Source organism: Myotis davidii, unplaced genomic scaffold (assembly GCF_000327345.1).
Source record: "Myotis davidii unplaced genomic scaffold, ASM32734v1 scaffold9, whole genome shotgun sequence".
In the NCBI taxonomy this organism is placed as follows: Eukaryota; Metazoa; Chordata; class Mammalia; order Chiroptera; family Vespertilionidae; genus Myotis; species Myotis davidii.
The window spans coordinates 370,997-386,031 of record NW_006299435.1 but is presented as its reverse complement, the minus strand read 5'-3'; the positions used below and the strand labels follow the sequence as shown (position 1 = coordinate 386,031).

Below are 15,035 nucleotides of genomic sequence, written 5' to 3'. Positions count from 1 at the left end.
TGAGGGTGGGGGAGCCACACTAAGATCCCGTATGAGGGGACTGGGACCATGTCCTGTGCATTCAAGAAGCCCCGTTTTCCACTCTCTGGGACCAAAGCCAGTGCCTGAAGGGAAAGATAAAGCAGGGGAAGGGCACATGCCAAGGGACCAGACTTGGTGACCGGGCCTGGCCGAGCAGGGACAGGGACACGCCTGTTATGCAACATGGGCCTGTTGTCAATGAGAACCGGGAAGAGCACTTCCTAGGAGGGAGTTCCCCTTCCCCTGAAGCCCGGGTGGCAGAGGCCCTACCCTTTGCAAGCCTGTGGGTGTGTTTGGCCACAGGGAGGTCAGCCCGCGTCTGGCTTTGGTTCTCCATGGAGATCTATGTGGGCGCCAGGATGTCAGTGACCGTGAGGCTGCTCTCAGCGGTGTGTCCACAGGCTCAGAGAGGGGGTCCAAACTGGAGAGGGCCTGGCTGTGTGGGCCGCTCCCAGCTGCCCTGGCTCCAGGGATTCTCTGGGCCCCTGGGTCCCGCAGACCCCTCAACTGGAAGCACATGCAGCTCTGAGTTGCTGGGGAGGTTGTTAGAGAGCTGGCTGCCCAGGAGCTGGGCCCAGGCCTCACCCAGAGTGTGCAGAGCGCAGACAGGTCTGACTCCGGTGACAGGGAAATATCCCAAAGGAGCCAAGGCTTTCCAGACACACCCCATCTTTTCTTTTCTTACAGGGCTTCCTGTTTGCATGGCTCACCTTCCTGTTTGCATGGCTTGGGACTGAGAGGTGGGGGAGACTGGGCCAACAGAGGGCTGTGAGTGAAGCAGAGGGAGCTCCCACAACCCCCACCCCCGGGGCTGTGAGAGTGCGGGATACATGAGGGAGGCAGAAACTGAGAGGAAGCAATGAAAGAGAGGAAGTGATTGCATGCCCTGTGTCAGAGGGAGAGGGAGACAGGAACATGAGAAAGGAGAAAGGGAATTCCTTCCTTCTGTCCTCAGGAACTGCTAGTCCTCCCCCTCCCCACCTCCCCACTCTGCCAGCCCTTAGGGGAGGGGACAGGATGGAAGCTGCCCCTGAGGGAGCCACAGTGCATTCCAGAGCTGCATGGGAACTATTTTTGGACCAGCTATGGAGAGAGAGATGGACCTCATGGGTCACATAGCCCTGCCTCAGGCATCTAGCTGTCCCTTCCTGCTGCGGGGAGGTTCCCCCTCCCTCTCACTGGCTGCACTGTGCATCCCCCTCTCCCCTCCCCATCCTCTGGCACACCTCCTGGAGCTCCCCCCCTGGGTCCCGCAGACCCCTCGACTGGAAGCACATGCAGCTCTGAGTGGCTGGGGAGCTTGTTAGAGAGCTGGCTGCCCGGGAGCTGGGCCCAGGCCTCACCCAGAGTGTGCGGAGCACAGACAGGTCTGACTCCGGTGACAGGGAAATATCCCAAAGGAGCCAAGGCTTTCCAGACACACCCCTTCTTTTCTTTTCTCTCAGGGCTTCCTGTTTGGGCTTCCTGTTTGCACGGCTGGCTTGGGGCTGGCTTGGGACTGAGCGGCTGGCTTGGGACTGAGCGGCTGGCTTGGGACTGAGCGGCTGGCTGGGGACAGAGCGGTGGGGGAGACTGGGCCGACAGAGGGCTGTGAGTGAAGCAGAGGGAGCTCCCACAACCCCCACCCCCGGGGCTGTGAGAGTGCGGGATACATGAGGGAGGCAGAAACTGAGAGGAAACAATGAAAGAGAGGAAGTGATTGCATGCCCTATGTCAGAGGGAGAGGGAGACAGGAACATGAGAAAGGAGAAAGGGAATTCCTTCCTTCTGTCCTCAGGAACTGCTAGTCCTCCCCCTCCCCACCTCCCCACTCTGCCAGCCCTTAGGGGAGGGGACAGGATGGAAGCTGCCCCTGAGGGAGCCACAGTGCATTCCAGAGCTGCATGGGAACTATTTTTGGACCAGCTATGGAGAGAGAGATGGACCTCATGGGTCACATAGCCCTGCCTCAGGCATCTAGCTGTCCCTTCCTGCTGCGGGGAGGTTCGTCCCCTCCCTCACTGGCTGCACTGTGCATCCCCCTCTCCCCTCCCCATCCTCTGGCACACCTCCTGGAGCTCCCCAAGCAGGGCCTGGGGCACCCTGCTGTGTCAGCCTCCCCCCAGGCTCTGGGGCCCCAGGTGTTCTCCCCTCGGACTGGATGTGGAGTAGGGAACCTATGGGAGCTTTGACCCCGAAAGGCTTTGATCCAAGCTCCCAGAAAGCGCTTCCCCTGCAGCCCTCCTAGATCCTCTCCAAGCCTCCCTCCCCTCACTCCCATTATAACAATGATGATGGTGATGATGGTGATGATGGTGATGGTGGTGAGGGCTAGCATTTATTGAGCACTTACTATATGCCAACACCAATGCTCTATACAGATTGAGTGGCTTCACTCACACAACATCCCTACCAGGGGGGCATTTTATTCGTCCCATTTTAAAATGAAAAAACCAAGATCCAGGAGTTGAGCATTCTCCCCTGCTGGTAAACAGCAGATCCAGCTGGCCAGTCCAGGCACTCTGCTCCCAGAAGTCCTGCATTAACCGCTACGCCTACTGCCCCATTTTCTAAGTGTGTCCTTGAATCCCAGCGTTGTTCTTCACCGCCCTTGACATGACAGGCTCCCCTTCATTCCCAGCCTCTGCAGGAGCCCCACCCCCTCTTTTTCCTGGAACTGATGGTCCCCAGGAGCATTGCTGGGGGGGTGGTTTGGGGGACTGGCCTCCTCCCTCCCACCCCTGCTTTGTTTCTCGATGTTCTCTTCAGATCTTGGCTTCACCCCCTCGAAGGCGCCCCCTCCTTTGAGGTTGTGCCCTCCCACTTTCCCCATCCCTGACCCGTACATTCCACCTCACACTCGCCCCTCTTGACCAGGTCCCACTGTCCACTGCATTTCCCCGTGGCGAGCTGCCCACCACCTTGGTCTCCCAGCCCCTGGATTGCTCAGCCCCAGTGGCAGTCCTGAAGTTCCAGCTACCACTTCCTGGGCGCCCTCGTGTGCCAGATCCTGGGTGAGGGCCTTCACTTGCGATAGTGCCCATACTTCTAACAACATCGCCGCGAGGAAGGCACCGTCCTCACTGACAGATGAGGAAACATCATCACTCAGGTTTAGCGACTTGCCCAGTGTGCATTGCGAATGGTGGGGGACAGGCTTGAACTTGGTTCCAGCGCAGCCCTGTGGCCTTCATGCAGCCGATCGCCATGATCTTGAACTCTACTGCTGGCACTGAGGACTGGAGCATCTCCCTCTGCCACAGCCTCCCCCCTCCGCTCACCCCCCCTTTCTCCTACTGCATCTCTTGGCCGTGATCTCTGGAGTTTGCCACTCGATTTTCTCATTTCCCCCCAAACTGTCTCTCTTCTGAATCTTTTTCTTTAATCAGGAGTATGCTCAGATATAGCTCATCTTCAGTGTCCCCTGCCCTCCCTCCTCCTCCTCACTTCCTTCCCCTGCACAACCAGGTTACTGTGGCGTTGCCTGCTGTCTCCTCCTCACCCCTCCACCCGCTGGATTCCGCCCTCACATCCCCACTGAGTCCTACAGCAGCTGCTGCAGGACTTGCCCTCCCTGACCTCTACAGAGCCTGGTGCTCGGCTTCCTCTCAGGTCCCCTTTGGCTTCCAGGCACTGGGCCCGCTCCTTCCTGCCAGCAGCTCCTTCCCTGCCTACGTCAAGAGTACCTCTTCCTCTGAGTAGCTGCCTTTCTATTTTATGAAAGAAGGCAAGGGGCTGCGTCCTGGCCTCCAGCCCACACAAGCACTGCTGTGCTGAAGGAAAGCTGTTGAATTCTGTGGCGCTGAAATTCTGCATAAACAGACACATTTACAACTTCCTGTCCATTTAGCTATCAATCATCCTAACAAAGGTAGTACTAATAATAACTTGCACATGGAGCAGTTCACAGCTCACTAAGTACTTTCACGTGCCTCTCAATATCCCTATCTATGTGCAATGAAAATATGTTTGTGTCTGCCCAATATTAAAAAGGCGCCGTTACATTAGGCTCACTCTGCCACGGCGTTGGGGGCAGCATCCTAAATGAGCTTTGTTTTGATGAACGGTCAATGCTTAGGCCCTCTGTGTGTTGTTAGGCCCTCTGTGATCATGTGCCCCACCCCCCATTCAGTGATTGACAGGGAATTGGTCTCTGGGACAGGGCCAAATGACCCTCGTCATTTTAATGTCATGTGTTCCTACGGTGTTAGGAGAGGCCGAGGGCTCACCAGGAGATGTGGGAAAGGCCGGGTGAGGCCCAACTGCACGACCTGAGACGTTTGCATTAGGATAGAAGGTGACCAGACCTACCTAGTTTTTGACACCCTAAATGGGTCATGCTTTCTAAAGGAGACTCTCGAGCTTTAAGCCAAGATGGCCAGAGCTTGCCTCTTGTGTGTTTTTCCCAGGAGTTGGTAGAACCTGCTTGGAGTACAGTGTTGAGGGGGATTCTGAGGCCCGGCCCAGGCTCCCTGGAAAAGCACCCCTTAATTCGACAGGACTGCCTGCCGTAGGCGTGAAGGAGGACATGGTGGTGTCTTTGAAAGGCAGTGAACTGCCTGACACGCTAAACCTGAGCTATCCAGCGCGTCACTGAGGACAAGCATTCAGGTGGCTTCAGCCACTTCACTAAGCGTGGCGCCGGGGTTTCTTTCCTAGTTTTGGCTTGCCGGGACTTTGCTTTGGAAACAGCAAATATTGGAATCCCGAGGTCATGTGGCTGAGGACTTTCTGATGTCCCTCAGTGACTCCCACTTGCTTGCGCACCCCCACTGGCGTGGGCTGTGGCCGCGTGCTGTGTCCACTCTCCGGGTTCTCTGTGCACAGTTCTTTCTTACCGCGTCTGCGCTGTGCTCAGGTGTCGTGGGGGCCCTCAGGAAGAGCTCACGTCTCTGTGGTGAGTCCTGTCCCTCGCCCCGGCCACTCAGCTCATCGTCAGCTCCCACTCTGTCCCACCCTTGACTCCCGACTCTACTTCAACCCGTAATGGAAAATTATTCCCGACTGCTGGGGCACGCTCACCTGCCCTGGCAGTGGGTTGGGGGCTCTCGGCTTGCATGGTACCTGCTGCTCAGCGCCTGGTAGACAGTACAGAGCAGTGGGCACCTCTGCCTGGATTGCCACCAGTTTCAGCTGGAGGCCCAGTCCCCATGGGGAGCAGCTGCTCCCATCAGCACACACACGCTTCAACCAGAGATAATGTACTACTTCCTCCCCAAATCTCCCACACTTCAAATACTGTGTCAGGTCATGGCTGGGTAATTTTTTTTTAATATATTTTATTGATTTTTTACAGAGAGGAAGGGAGAGAGAGAGTTTGAAATATCGATGGGAGAGAAACATCGATCAGCTGCCTCCTGCACATCTCCCACTGGGGATGTGCCCGCAACCCAGGTACATGCCCTTGACCGGAATCGAACCCGGGACCTTTCAGTCCGCAGGCTGATGCTCTATCCACTGAGCCAAACCGGTTTCGGCATGGCTGGGTAATTTTAAATGACCGCCAGAACAGTTCGAGCAGGAAGAAAAACAGCACTCACCGCCTCAAGCAGAGCAGCCCCTCCGGCCTGGGCCATCTTGGCTGCTTGTAGGTTCTGCACCCACCTGCCTTTTACTTTGTGCGCTTTTGCTCTGTGGGATGGTGTGATGCACCGGGCATTGGAGGGTGCCCGAGCTATATTACAGACCTGCCCCTGGCGTGCACTGGCACCCGTAGCTCACTTTGAAATGCATTTTCTAAAATATGGGCTGATGGCTGGTGGATCGAGGGCTCGACAGAGGTGGCTACAGGAGCAGGTAACACTGACGGTGGAGTGTGGGCGGTGAGTAGCTGGATGCTCACTGTCCAGTTCTTTCACTTGGCTGCTGGTTTGGAAATTTTCATAATAGAATGTTGGGGGGCGGGATGACCCCGACAGTGAGCCATGTTGATTTAAAACAGGCTCTTGACCAGTGTGGCCCCTGAGGCCAGAGTGAGGGAATTTTGCAATTGCAGCTTGGAGCTTTTTCATTTGGGAAGACTTCCTGTGGGGGGTGGTGTCCTGCTGGCTGTGGCTTACACATGTGCTGTTCATAGACTGGCGGAGAGGAGGGGCCACAGTCCCCGCCCAGGATAAGCTGTGCACCCACTCTCCCCTCCCCCACAGCCCCCGCAGGGTGCTGCTCTCGCCTGTGGCTCACCCTGCACCCACCGCACACCAGCACCCACCTCACACCGGCTTCTCGGCAGTTAACCTGCACTGCACAGCCTCCCCGGCCCTGCCTGGCTTCCCCACCTGTGTGGGAGGCTGCCCTGTGCCTCAGCATTGCCGTGCGGTGGGAGGGTGCTCTGGCCCCACAGTCTCTGTGGCTCTGAGCCCCGGCTGAGCAAGCGGAGAGGCTGTTGGCCCGGAAGGGCTGGAGGCCTGGCTGCTCCAGATGGCCTCCCACCACCTGCAGCACCTGGCACTGCAGAGCTGACAGAGAGGCAGGGGCAGGAATGAGGTGGTGGTGCAGAGCCCCCCTGAGGTGCGGTCCTGACCTGGATTGTGGGTCGCACTCCCTAGTGGTCTCACAGAAGGTGCTGTGAGACTGACTTGGGTGTGGGAGGGAAATGCAGGCCCCCCACCCCCGTCTGATGCCCATCCCGCCTCTCCAGTCTCCTGCCCGTGTGTAAGGGAGTGCTCAGCAAATACACTCTTCATCCTATAATGCTGCCTTAGCAGAATGGCATCAGGAAGTATATATGCTGCAACAATAGTGTTAGGAAGAGTTTTAAAATACAGGTCCCATCTGTAGTGCTGCTTTCGGCGTCTGCTGGTGTAGAGAACGGAGAATCCACTCACTGTCAGTCTTCAGGCGGCTGGCAGGTGGCACTCTCCATGCTTTTCACTGCCCATCACGTGTGCACACCCCCTGCTTATACATGCCTGGTGCACACACTCATACACATGCCTAGTGTACATGCTTACCCTCACACACATGCCGGGTGCACACACACTAACACATTCGATCCTTAGAGCTGGGCATTTCCCTGCCTGTGCCACGCACAGAACCTGAGGGATGCCCGCCCCCCTCCTGCAGGCTCGGGAAGGGTCCCTCCTGCAGAGGGGAGCAGGGTGCCCTCCGCTGGCTCTCATCCTGGTTCGGGCATGCTCCGTCTCCTTTCTCCTGAGAGGCAGTAGGTCTTGGAGTCAGACCTTGGGCCTGGGACCAGACTCCCTGGTTGGCGTCCTGGCTTGCAGGCCGCTCTATCTTTCCGTGTCTCGGTTTCATCACTTGGCAAGTGAGGAGTGTGGTGATCCCTTGTCCAGGAAGATGTAAGGTTCAGTGGAGTTTATGGTGTGAAGCCCGATGCGTGTGTAGTGAGCACTGTTCCGTGTCAGCCACCGCTGCCCTCGGACTGCCCCTCAGTCCCCCGCTCTGGGCTGCGGTGCACAGCCAGAGCAAGAACTCAGCGTCTCACCCAGAGCGGGCATGGCAACTGTGTTAGATTCCTCCTGAGCGGTACCAAATCCCCACACATTTAGTGACTTAGAACAACACATACTTATCCTCTCGGTCCTGGAGGGCAGAGTCCGCAGTCATTGTCACTGCACTGAAGTCAGGGTGTCAGCACTCCCCCCAGAGGCTCTGGAGGAGGGTCTCGGGAGCCTCTGTTTTCCCGCCCTTTCCATCCTCCTGCGCTGCGTTCCTTGCATTCCTAGGCCACTGCCTCCTCCTCCTTCACAGGCAGCAGCACACGTCCAGCTTCTGTTGGCTCATCCCCCTTAGCCTTCCCCGGACATGGACCCTCGTGGTGGCACTTAGGGCCCACGGGTACCCCAGGAGAACCCCATCTCCAAATCCATCACTCGGTTGCTCTGTGGTCTCTGTATATGAGGTCCTGTTCTCGGGATGTGGGCATATTTGGGGACCGAGTCACAACAGCTGAGGCCGGAAGCTCTCTGGGTCCTGTCCAATGGCATGGCGTGGCCAAGTTCTGGACCAACTTGGAACACAGGCCTGGCCCCAGCCACCACACAGCCGCCCTGCCCTCCCTGCCCACCCAGACAGACTCGGAGGGCACAGGGTCGCATTCTGTTGGACCCCCAGAGCCTGCCTGGCTCGTGTGGCGCTGGGTGGTTGGTGCGGGCAGGTGCTGATGTGCTCTGTGTGCCCTTTAGGACACGGCGAATGTCACTGCGGAGAGTGCAAGTGCCACGCGGGTTACATCGGGGACAACTGTAACTGTTCCACAGACATCAGCACGTGCCGGGGCAAGAAGGGCCAGATCTGCAGCGACCGCGGGCACTGCGTCTGTGGGCAGTGCCAGTGCACAGAGCCCGGGGCCTTTGGGGAGACATGTGAGAAGTGCCCGACCTGCCCAGATGCTTGCAGCACCAAGAGGTAACAGCCCCCCTACAGCCCCACTTCCTCCCCCCACACCCCCCCTCCAGTCCAGGCCTATGTCCTAGCCCAGGGGTCCTCAAACTTTTTAAACAGGGGGCCAGTTCACTGTCCCTCAGATGCCCCCCCCGCCCTGCCCAGCTCTGCTCTCCCAGCCTTGCTGGGGAGCGAAACTCTTACTAACATGAGCTAAAATAGCATCTTGGAGATTCTGGTTCCGTGGGGATTTTGTAAGAAAATAACAAAACCGGAAAAAACCAAGACTGCTATTCTATTGGCTAAACACATTTAGAAATGACAAGTTTCCTGAGTTAAATGCAATTAAACTGGTGTTGATGCCAGAATAACATCTCAGGGCCCTTAGTGTGCTCTGAGCATCCCAGAAGGGGTTCCCATGTGCATCCTGCCTTGAAATGCATGTGACTCCCTCCCCCAGTGTAACCTCCCCCAAACAGTGTTTCACAGGGCACAGCGTGGGAGGTGCTGCTGGAAACAAACACATCGGAGGCAAAGGGGGTAGGAGGGCGCCGGCCTCGATCAGGCACGCCAACACGGACTGCCGTGGCAGCTGCATCTGCTGCTCCGTGTGTGCAGATAACGGCACGCTGGCTCCGTGCGGCTGATGAATGTGCAAATTGTGCAGCCCGGGCACCGGGCCTTCCTGACGGGGCCGCGGGTCACATTCCCGGGCTGCCCGCCCACGCTCTGCCCTGCACACGGCCAGTGAGAGGGCGCTCGAGCAACCAAGGACCTCCGCCACCAGGAAAGCAGGAGTGGCGGCTCCTCTTGCATTTCACTGGAGAAAGAGCTGTGTCATCGCCGTGCTAAGGGGCCAGCAGAGTGCGGAGCCGAGGCACAGAGAGTCCGAAACAAATAATAACACAGACGGCATTTCTGGGGAACGCACGTGTGCAATTTTCTTTTGGCAGATTTCCCCCCCAGACGTCTGGCTCAGGCTGATAATGAAATGAGTTCACGCTCCCGAGCCTGCCCTGACTGCTGGTAGTCCGCGCGCAGCCACGTCTGGTGGCAGGACCCCTGGCTGGACACTTGCCACCAACAGTCCAGGCGTGGGTCAATGGGAGCTGGCTGCGGAGTGAGAGACAAGATCAACAGGGCCAGCTTTTATTTCTGTGTAACTGGTGGGGGGCTGGGGAGAGGAAGGGAGGAGGAAAACAGGCCCACTTTAGACCGGCTAAGAGTGGAAAAACTACAGAAATTCAAGGGGAACACCCCCGGCCGAGGGCAGGGTCCCGGATCTGGAGCCCGAAAAGCAGTGGCCACCGGGGCGTGGACCCGCAGCCATGATGCACATTTTGTGTTGGAGGGAGGTGCCCCGCCAACCCCACCAGCAGAAAACCCTTTGAGTGTACGTCCCCAATCCTTGGGGCACATGTGGGGGGCGGGGCCACGCTAGGACAACATGAGCTAAAATAGCATCTCTGATGTGCACGTGGAATCTAATAGAAGTAGACCAAGCCCACTTCTTCCCTTCCTCGGGAGCAGAAGGCGCTGTGCGATCGGCTTGGGTCAGTTACAGAATCCCAAGGGGAAACAACCCTCGCTCTAAATGTTCAAAGCACTCATGTCCTAGAAGACACGCACTTGATCATTGATTACCCATTACGCAATACCGAAGGCGCGAGGAGAGCAAAGAGATGCCGTAAGGGAGCCTTCTGACTTGTCTCTGGGCCCCATGGGCCTTCTCTCTCTTTCACGGCATAGTTGCAACTTAAAAAGAAGGAAAAAGGAAAGTCCCCTTGATAGGGATTATGTCAGCTTGCTTTTCTACTTGCTACTCTGCTGAGAGCATCGCATGAATGCCGATGCCCTTCCCACCTACCCCACCCCCGGGGTTTCAGAGCAGCCGACCTCCACTTTCTAGAACTAAGCACACACCCTTCACCTTGGCTGAGTTCACACCCAGCCTCAGCCGAACTCCATGAACAGATGCTGTGCAAAGTCTCCCTCAGCAACCTGTTTGTTTAACAGACCAGTTACTTTAATATGTGACTGCCATACACCCGAAGTGTCACCCCAGCACAGGAGCCACAGAGGTCAGACTGACATGTCTGCGTGGAGAATGGGGGAATGTGTCCTGGAAGCTGCCCTGCGGCTTAGTGACCACAGGGGATGCAGGGAAGGGGCAGTGAGGCCCAGCACAGGCCGAGGCCCAGGCGAAGCAGCTCCCTTCTTTTCCTGGTGCTAGCCCCGAGGCTGGAGTGGGGGGACAGAGCTGGGTCAGCACGAATGAGCAGAGCGGAGAGCGGGAGCCGTGCCTTTCTGGATGGCCGCCAGTCTCCCATGCCTGGCTCTGGAACGCTGGCCTCTGGGGAAATGGGAATGTCACCAGCCTGTTTGTAACTCCTGAATGTTTCCATGAAGTCAGCCCAGGCCTGAGGGAGGATGGGCGGGGGCGAGGGGGAGGGGAGTGGGGAAGAGGTTATGCCCAATCTGGGATAGTTGAACTCTTGAGCTGTGAGAACCCTCGTGAGAGAATCTTACCCACTTTCTCTTCATGATCTACTCGCTTGCCTCCTTAATGAGCAGAAAGTGGAGTCGGGACTTGAGGAGGGTTGTCTGGACCCAGCTGCCCTGGCTTCTCTCTGGCCCCACAGCCTCATCTATAAACTAGGTGGGGGTGGGGAGGGAAGGCTCTCGAGCTCCCTTCCAGGTCTGTGTCCCCATCCCCAGCTTCTGCCCTGGAAATGCAGTCACTGGCCTCTTAATCTTGAGGAATTCAAAGGCGGACGGTGATAAGGGCGATGCCCGGTGGCTGTACATCCTCCGTGATTTGCTGGACACTTTCCAGATGCACAGCCCTCGGGTCCCCACAGCCTGTGGGGAAGCGGGCAGCGCCCAGTGTGGCTGCAGCTCTGTGAGGCCACCCTGCACGCTGGTGCCGGGCGAAGCCCTCCAGTTCTGCCTCGTTTCCTGAGGGAGCCCCCTGTTTGGGGGGTCTCACCTCTGCTTCGCGGAGTCCCTGAAAGCTCAGTCGGCTGGTTGTTTTGCTCAGCCCACTCCTCCCGGGGGTGGAGTTCTCACCGTCCTGTCCTGTTTGCGCGCCCCATCCCCAGGCCCTAAGTCAGACCCTAGCCCCCTGGCCGGGCGTCCTTAGTCCTATTCTCTCTCATGGAACTGAAGGTGGAAGGGGAATTTCTGGAGTTGGGTTTTGACTATGGAAAATATAGATATGAGTTATTAATTAACCATTTTAATTAAGCATTTCACACAATACCTGATTTAAACTGTTGGCCTGCGGTGGGAGGAGAGGGGCTTCTCACCCATTTTCTCCAGAAGCCCCTGTTGAAATGTGGGTTCCCCGGGTGGCTGCCCCTGTAGCAACCAACAGGTGCGTGGACAGCAGGGCCGTAGGGAGCCTGCCAGGCGAGCTCCGTTGGGAGGGAAGGGGCAAGGGCCTGAGGGTTTCCAGGACACTGGTTCTAGCCCTCACTGTTCATCCGAATCCCAGAGGCCCGGACTCTGCCCCAGAGATGTGACTCCGTGGTGGTGGGGGTGTCACCCAGGCAGGGATGCTTGTCTTTAGAGCCCCCCTGGGGAGTCTAATGTGCAGGAGGGTTGAGAGCCCTGCCCCAGGCGGTGACCAGGGGGTGGGCGGCATCCTGGGAGTTGGGCAACGTGGAGTCATCAAGCACTGGCCAGGGTGTGTGAGGACAACCTCCTCAAGGCTGGGGGTCACAGGTTTTTATCATTTGGAAACTAAAAAAAAAAATGTTTTTGTTGATTTGAGAGAGAAAGAAAGACCTCAATTTGTTGTTCTCCTTATGCATGCATTCATTGGTTGCTCCTTGTTATGTGCCCTGACTGGGGATCGAACCCACAACTGTGGCCTATCGGGACCAGGCTCTAACCAACTGAGCTACTCGGCCAGGACTTCTTGCTGGAGCAGACTCCTCAGTCATGTGTTTATCAGAATCTGAAAGGTCTCCAGCCTACAGCTGGACATGTCCAGACACACACAGGAGAGGGGCAGAGCAGAACATCCCCTGAAGCCAAACACCGGAAGACAGGCAGGAATTCGGGCCTTCGGGCGCAGGAGGGCTGGGCTGGCTTTGTTGGGAGCTCATTACCTGTGTGGAGCCATTACCCAGCATCTAACACCCACGTGTATTGCCTCTTTTCCAAAGAGATTGTGTCGAGTGCTTGTTGCTTCACTCAGGGAGCCCAGCTGACAACCAGACCTGCCAAAACCTGTGCAAGGATGAGGTGATCACACGGGTGGACGCCATTGGTGAGTGGATGAGCAGCTGCCCCCTCTTGGGTCTTACAGACTCACAGAGACCTTCTCCCCTGTGGGATGATCTTCACGGCTGCCTGCCAGGGAGGAGGGTAGTTTCAGTCCTGAGTTAGGAAGCATGGCCTCAGTGTCCTTGGCATGACGGCTGCTCCCCAAGAGGACGTGGGGAACCCGAGCTGGGGTCTAGGTTCCAGACTCTCTAGAGTAGAAGACCACCCTGTTCATAAGTCTGTCCCATCACTGGAACCCAGTCTCCCCCAGGCCTCCTGAGAAGGTAGTGCACCGGAATAAGCAATGTTAGCTGCTGTAACAAACAAACCTCCAACCTCGACAACTTAACAAAACCCGTCAGTTTATCACTCGCTGAAAGGCCGGCGGAGGTGCTCCTGTTGACAAGCCTTCCCAGTGGTCATTCAGGAATGCAGGCCTCTCCGTGCCCAGGTTCCTCCCTTCGCGGTCCTCAGACGCCTGTAGCTGGCCAAGGGGGAAAGGCAGAGTGAAGGGTCATGTGGGCGGTGCATACGGGCTGGGCCTGGAAGTGGTGCACATAAAATCCATCCCCATTTACCTGCAAGGGCGGCTGGGAAATGGAGTCAGCTGTGTGCCTAGGAAACGGGATCTGCTCTTGGGGAACAGTCTCTGCCCCGTTGGCCTCTGCCCAGCGCAGCTCTCGGATGCTGCAGGCACCGAGGGCAGAGCTCTCATCGGTCCGACTGAACCCAGGATTGAGTGATGCCCTGGCTCTTCTGCCGTCTCTGCGCCTCTTATCCATTCCGTGTCCTGTTGCCTTGCCCGGCAGCTCACGTTTTAAGGCTCTTCTCCCGCTAGCCACTCCAGTTGGACACCTTCCCTCCATCCCTCTGCCTTTACCTCTGGACAGACGGCTGCGAGTCCGTTGCTGACTGGGAGCCCACGGGAGGCTCAGAGGGACACAGGTGTTTGCCTCTTACCCTCTTGGGGCTGCATCCATATCTCTTCTAGTACAGCCATCGCCGCCCAGGCTGAGGAGTGCTGAGGGTAAGAGATGCAAAGCACATGTCAGCCCTGTAAGCATGGAACTGTGTTTGGAACAGTTCCGGAACATTCTGTTTACTACACCCAGTCACGGTGACCCTGTGTTGGAACCCTACTGCACTGCTGGCGGGAATACAAACGCTGCAGCCACTTTGGAAACAATTTAGCCGTTTTCCCCCAAATTAAACAGAGTCACCATACGATCTATCAATTCTGCTTCCAGGCATATACACAAGAGAATTGAAAACAGAGGTTAACACAAAATCTTGTGCCTGAGTGTTCACAGCAGCATTACCCATGGTAGTCAAAAACTGGAAACAACCCAAAGGCACATGAACTAAGGAATGGAAAGTAAAATGTGGTGCCTTTATATAATGAATATTATTCCCCCATAAACAGGAATGAAGTGTCAGTACGTGCTGCAGCATGGGTGAACCTTGAAAATATCATTCAAAGCCAGGCAGCAGGGGATGGAGGTTATAGGATTCCTGTTATATGACAGGCCCCGAATAGGCAAAAGCAGAGCGACCGGGAGTAGGCTAGTAGCTGCCAGGGACTGGGGAGGACAGGGATTGGGCCTGACTGTCCACACGTATGGGCTTTCTCTCCGGAGTGACAGATACATCCTGAAATTAGATAGTGGGCAGGTCACACACATTGTGAACATTACAAAACGACTGAGCTGTACACTTTAAAAATGGTTAAAAGGGGGGGAAAGGCTGTGCACCTCGGAAGGGACCCTGCATCTGAGGCCCCCTGGCCGGCAGCCTTGCCCTCTGTGTGACCTCAGCTGCCGCGGACTCCCAGCCCAGCTGCCTGTCGGCCTGGCCCTGCCTGGCCCTTGTGGACTTGCTGCTCCTGCCTCCCTGACCGCGACTGACGCCTCTGGCCAGATCATGGCTCCTGAGTATGTTGAGTCATGTATGCAGCCAGCATTCACTGAGCACCGACTATGCCAGGGCTTGTGCTACACCCGGGACAGTGGGAGGCTTAGAGTCCCATCTTCCATGCCCATTTTCCTGCCCCTATTTCTGTCTTGAAACTTAAGGCCGAACAGCAGGTTCTGCCTGCAGATCTGGGGCAGTTACCCCCTAACCAGACGCACGCAGTTAGAAAGACGAGACGGTGCCCGCCGCTGGCCACGAACGGGTCCCCGTGGTGCAGTACGCCGACCCTCCACAGCTGCCTCCTGGTCTGCCCTGGGAGATGCAGCGGCCGCTTCACAGAGCAGGTTTCTGTTTGAACCCACTCGTTACCCTGCCCCATCCTCCTCCCTGGCTTTTTCCATATATACACACACCCACACTCACGCAGACCAGGCAATGACTGGGGGCGGAGGGGAAAGGTCCAGGCCTCCGTGTCTGAAAACCACACTACTGTGTCTGTTCCAGGTTGA

General features: G+C 56.9%; 1 protein-coding gene across 1 annotated transcript in view; it reads left to right on the top strand.

Annotated features, from left to right (window-relative positions):
• The window catches only part of ITGB5 (integrin subunit beta 5), a 101,609-nt gene that overhangs the window by 82,725 nt on the left and 3,849 nt on the right, over window positions 1–15,035 (top strand). Inside the window, exons 11-12 of the mRNA XM_015571321.1 lie at window positions 8,145–8,367; window positions 12,516–12,619. Of these exons, the coding sequence (XP_015426807.1) occupies window positions 8,145–8,367; window positions 12,516–12,619 (327 nt within the window). The remainder of the gene's footprint in view (window positions 1–8,144; window positions 8,368–12,515; window positions 12,620–15,035) is intronic.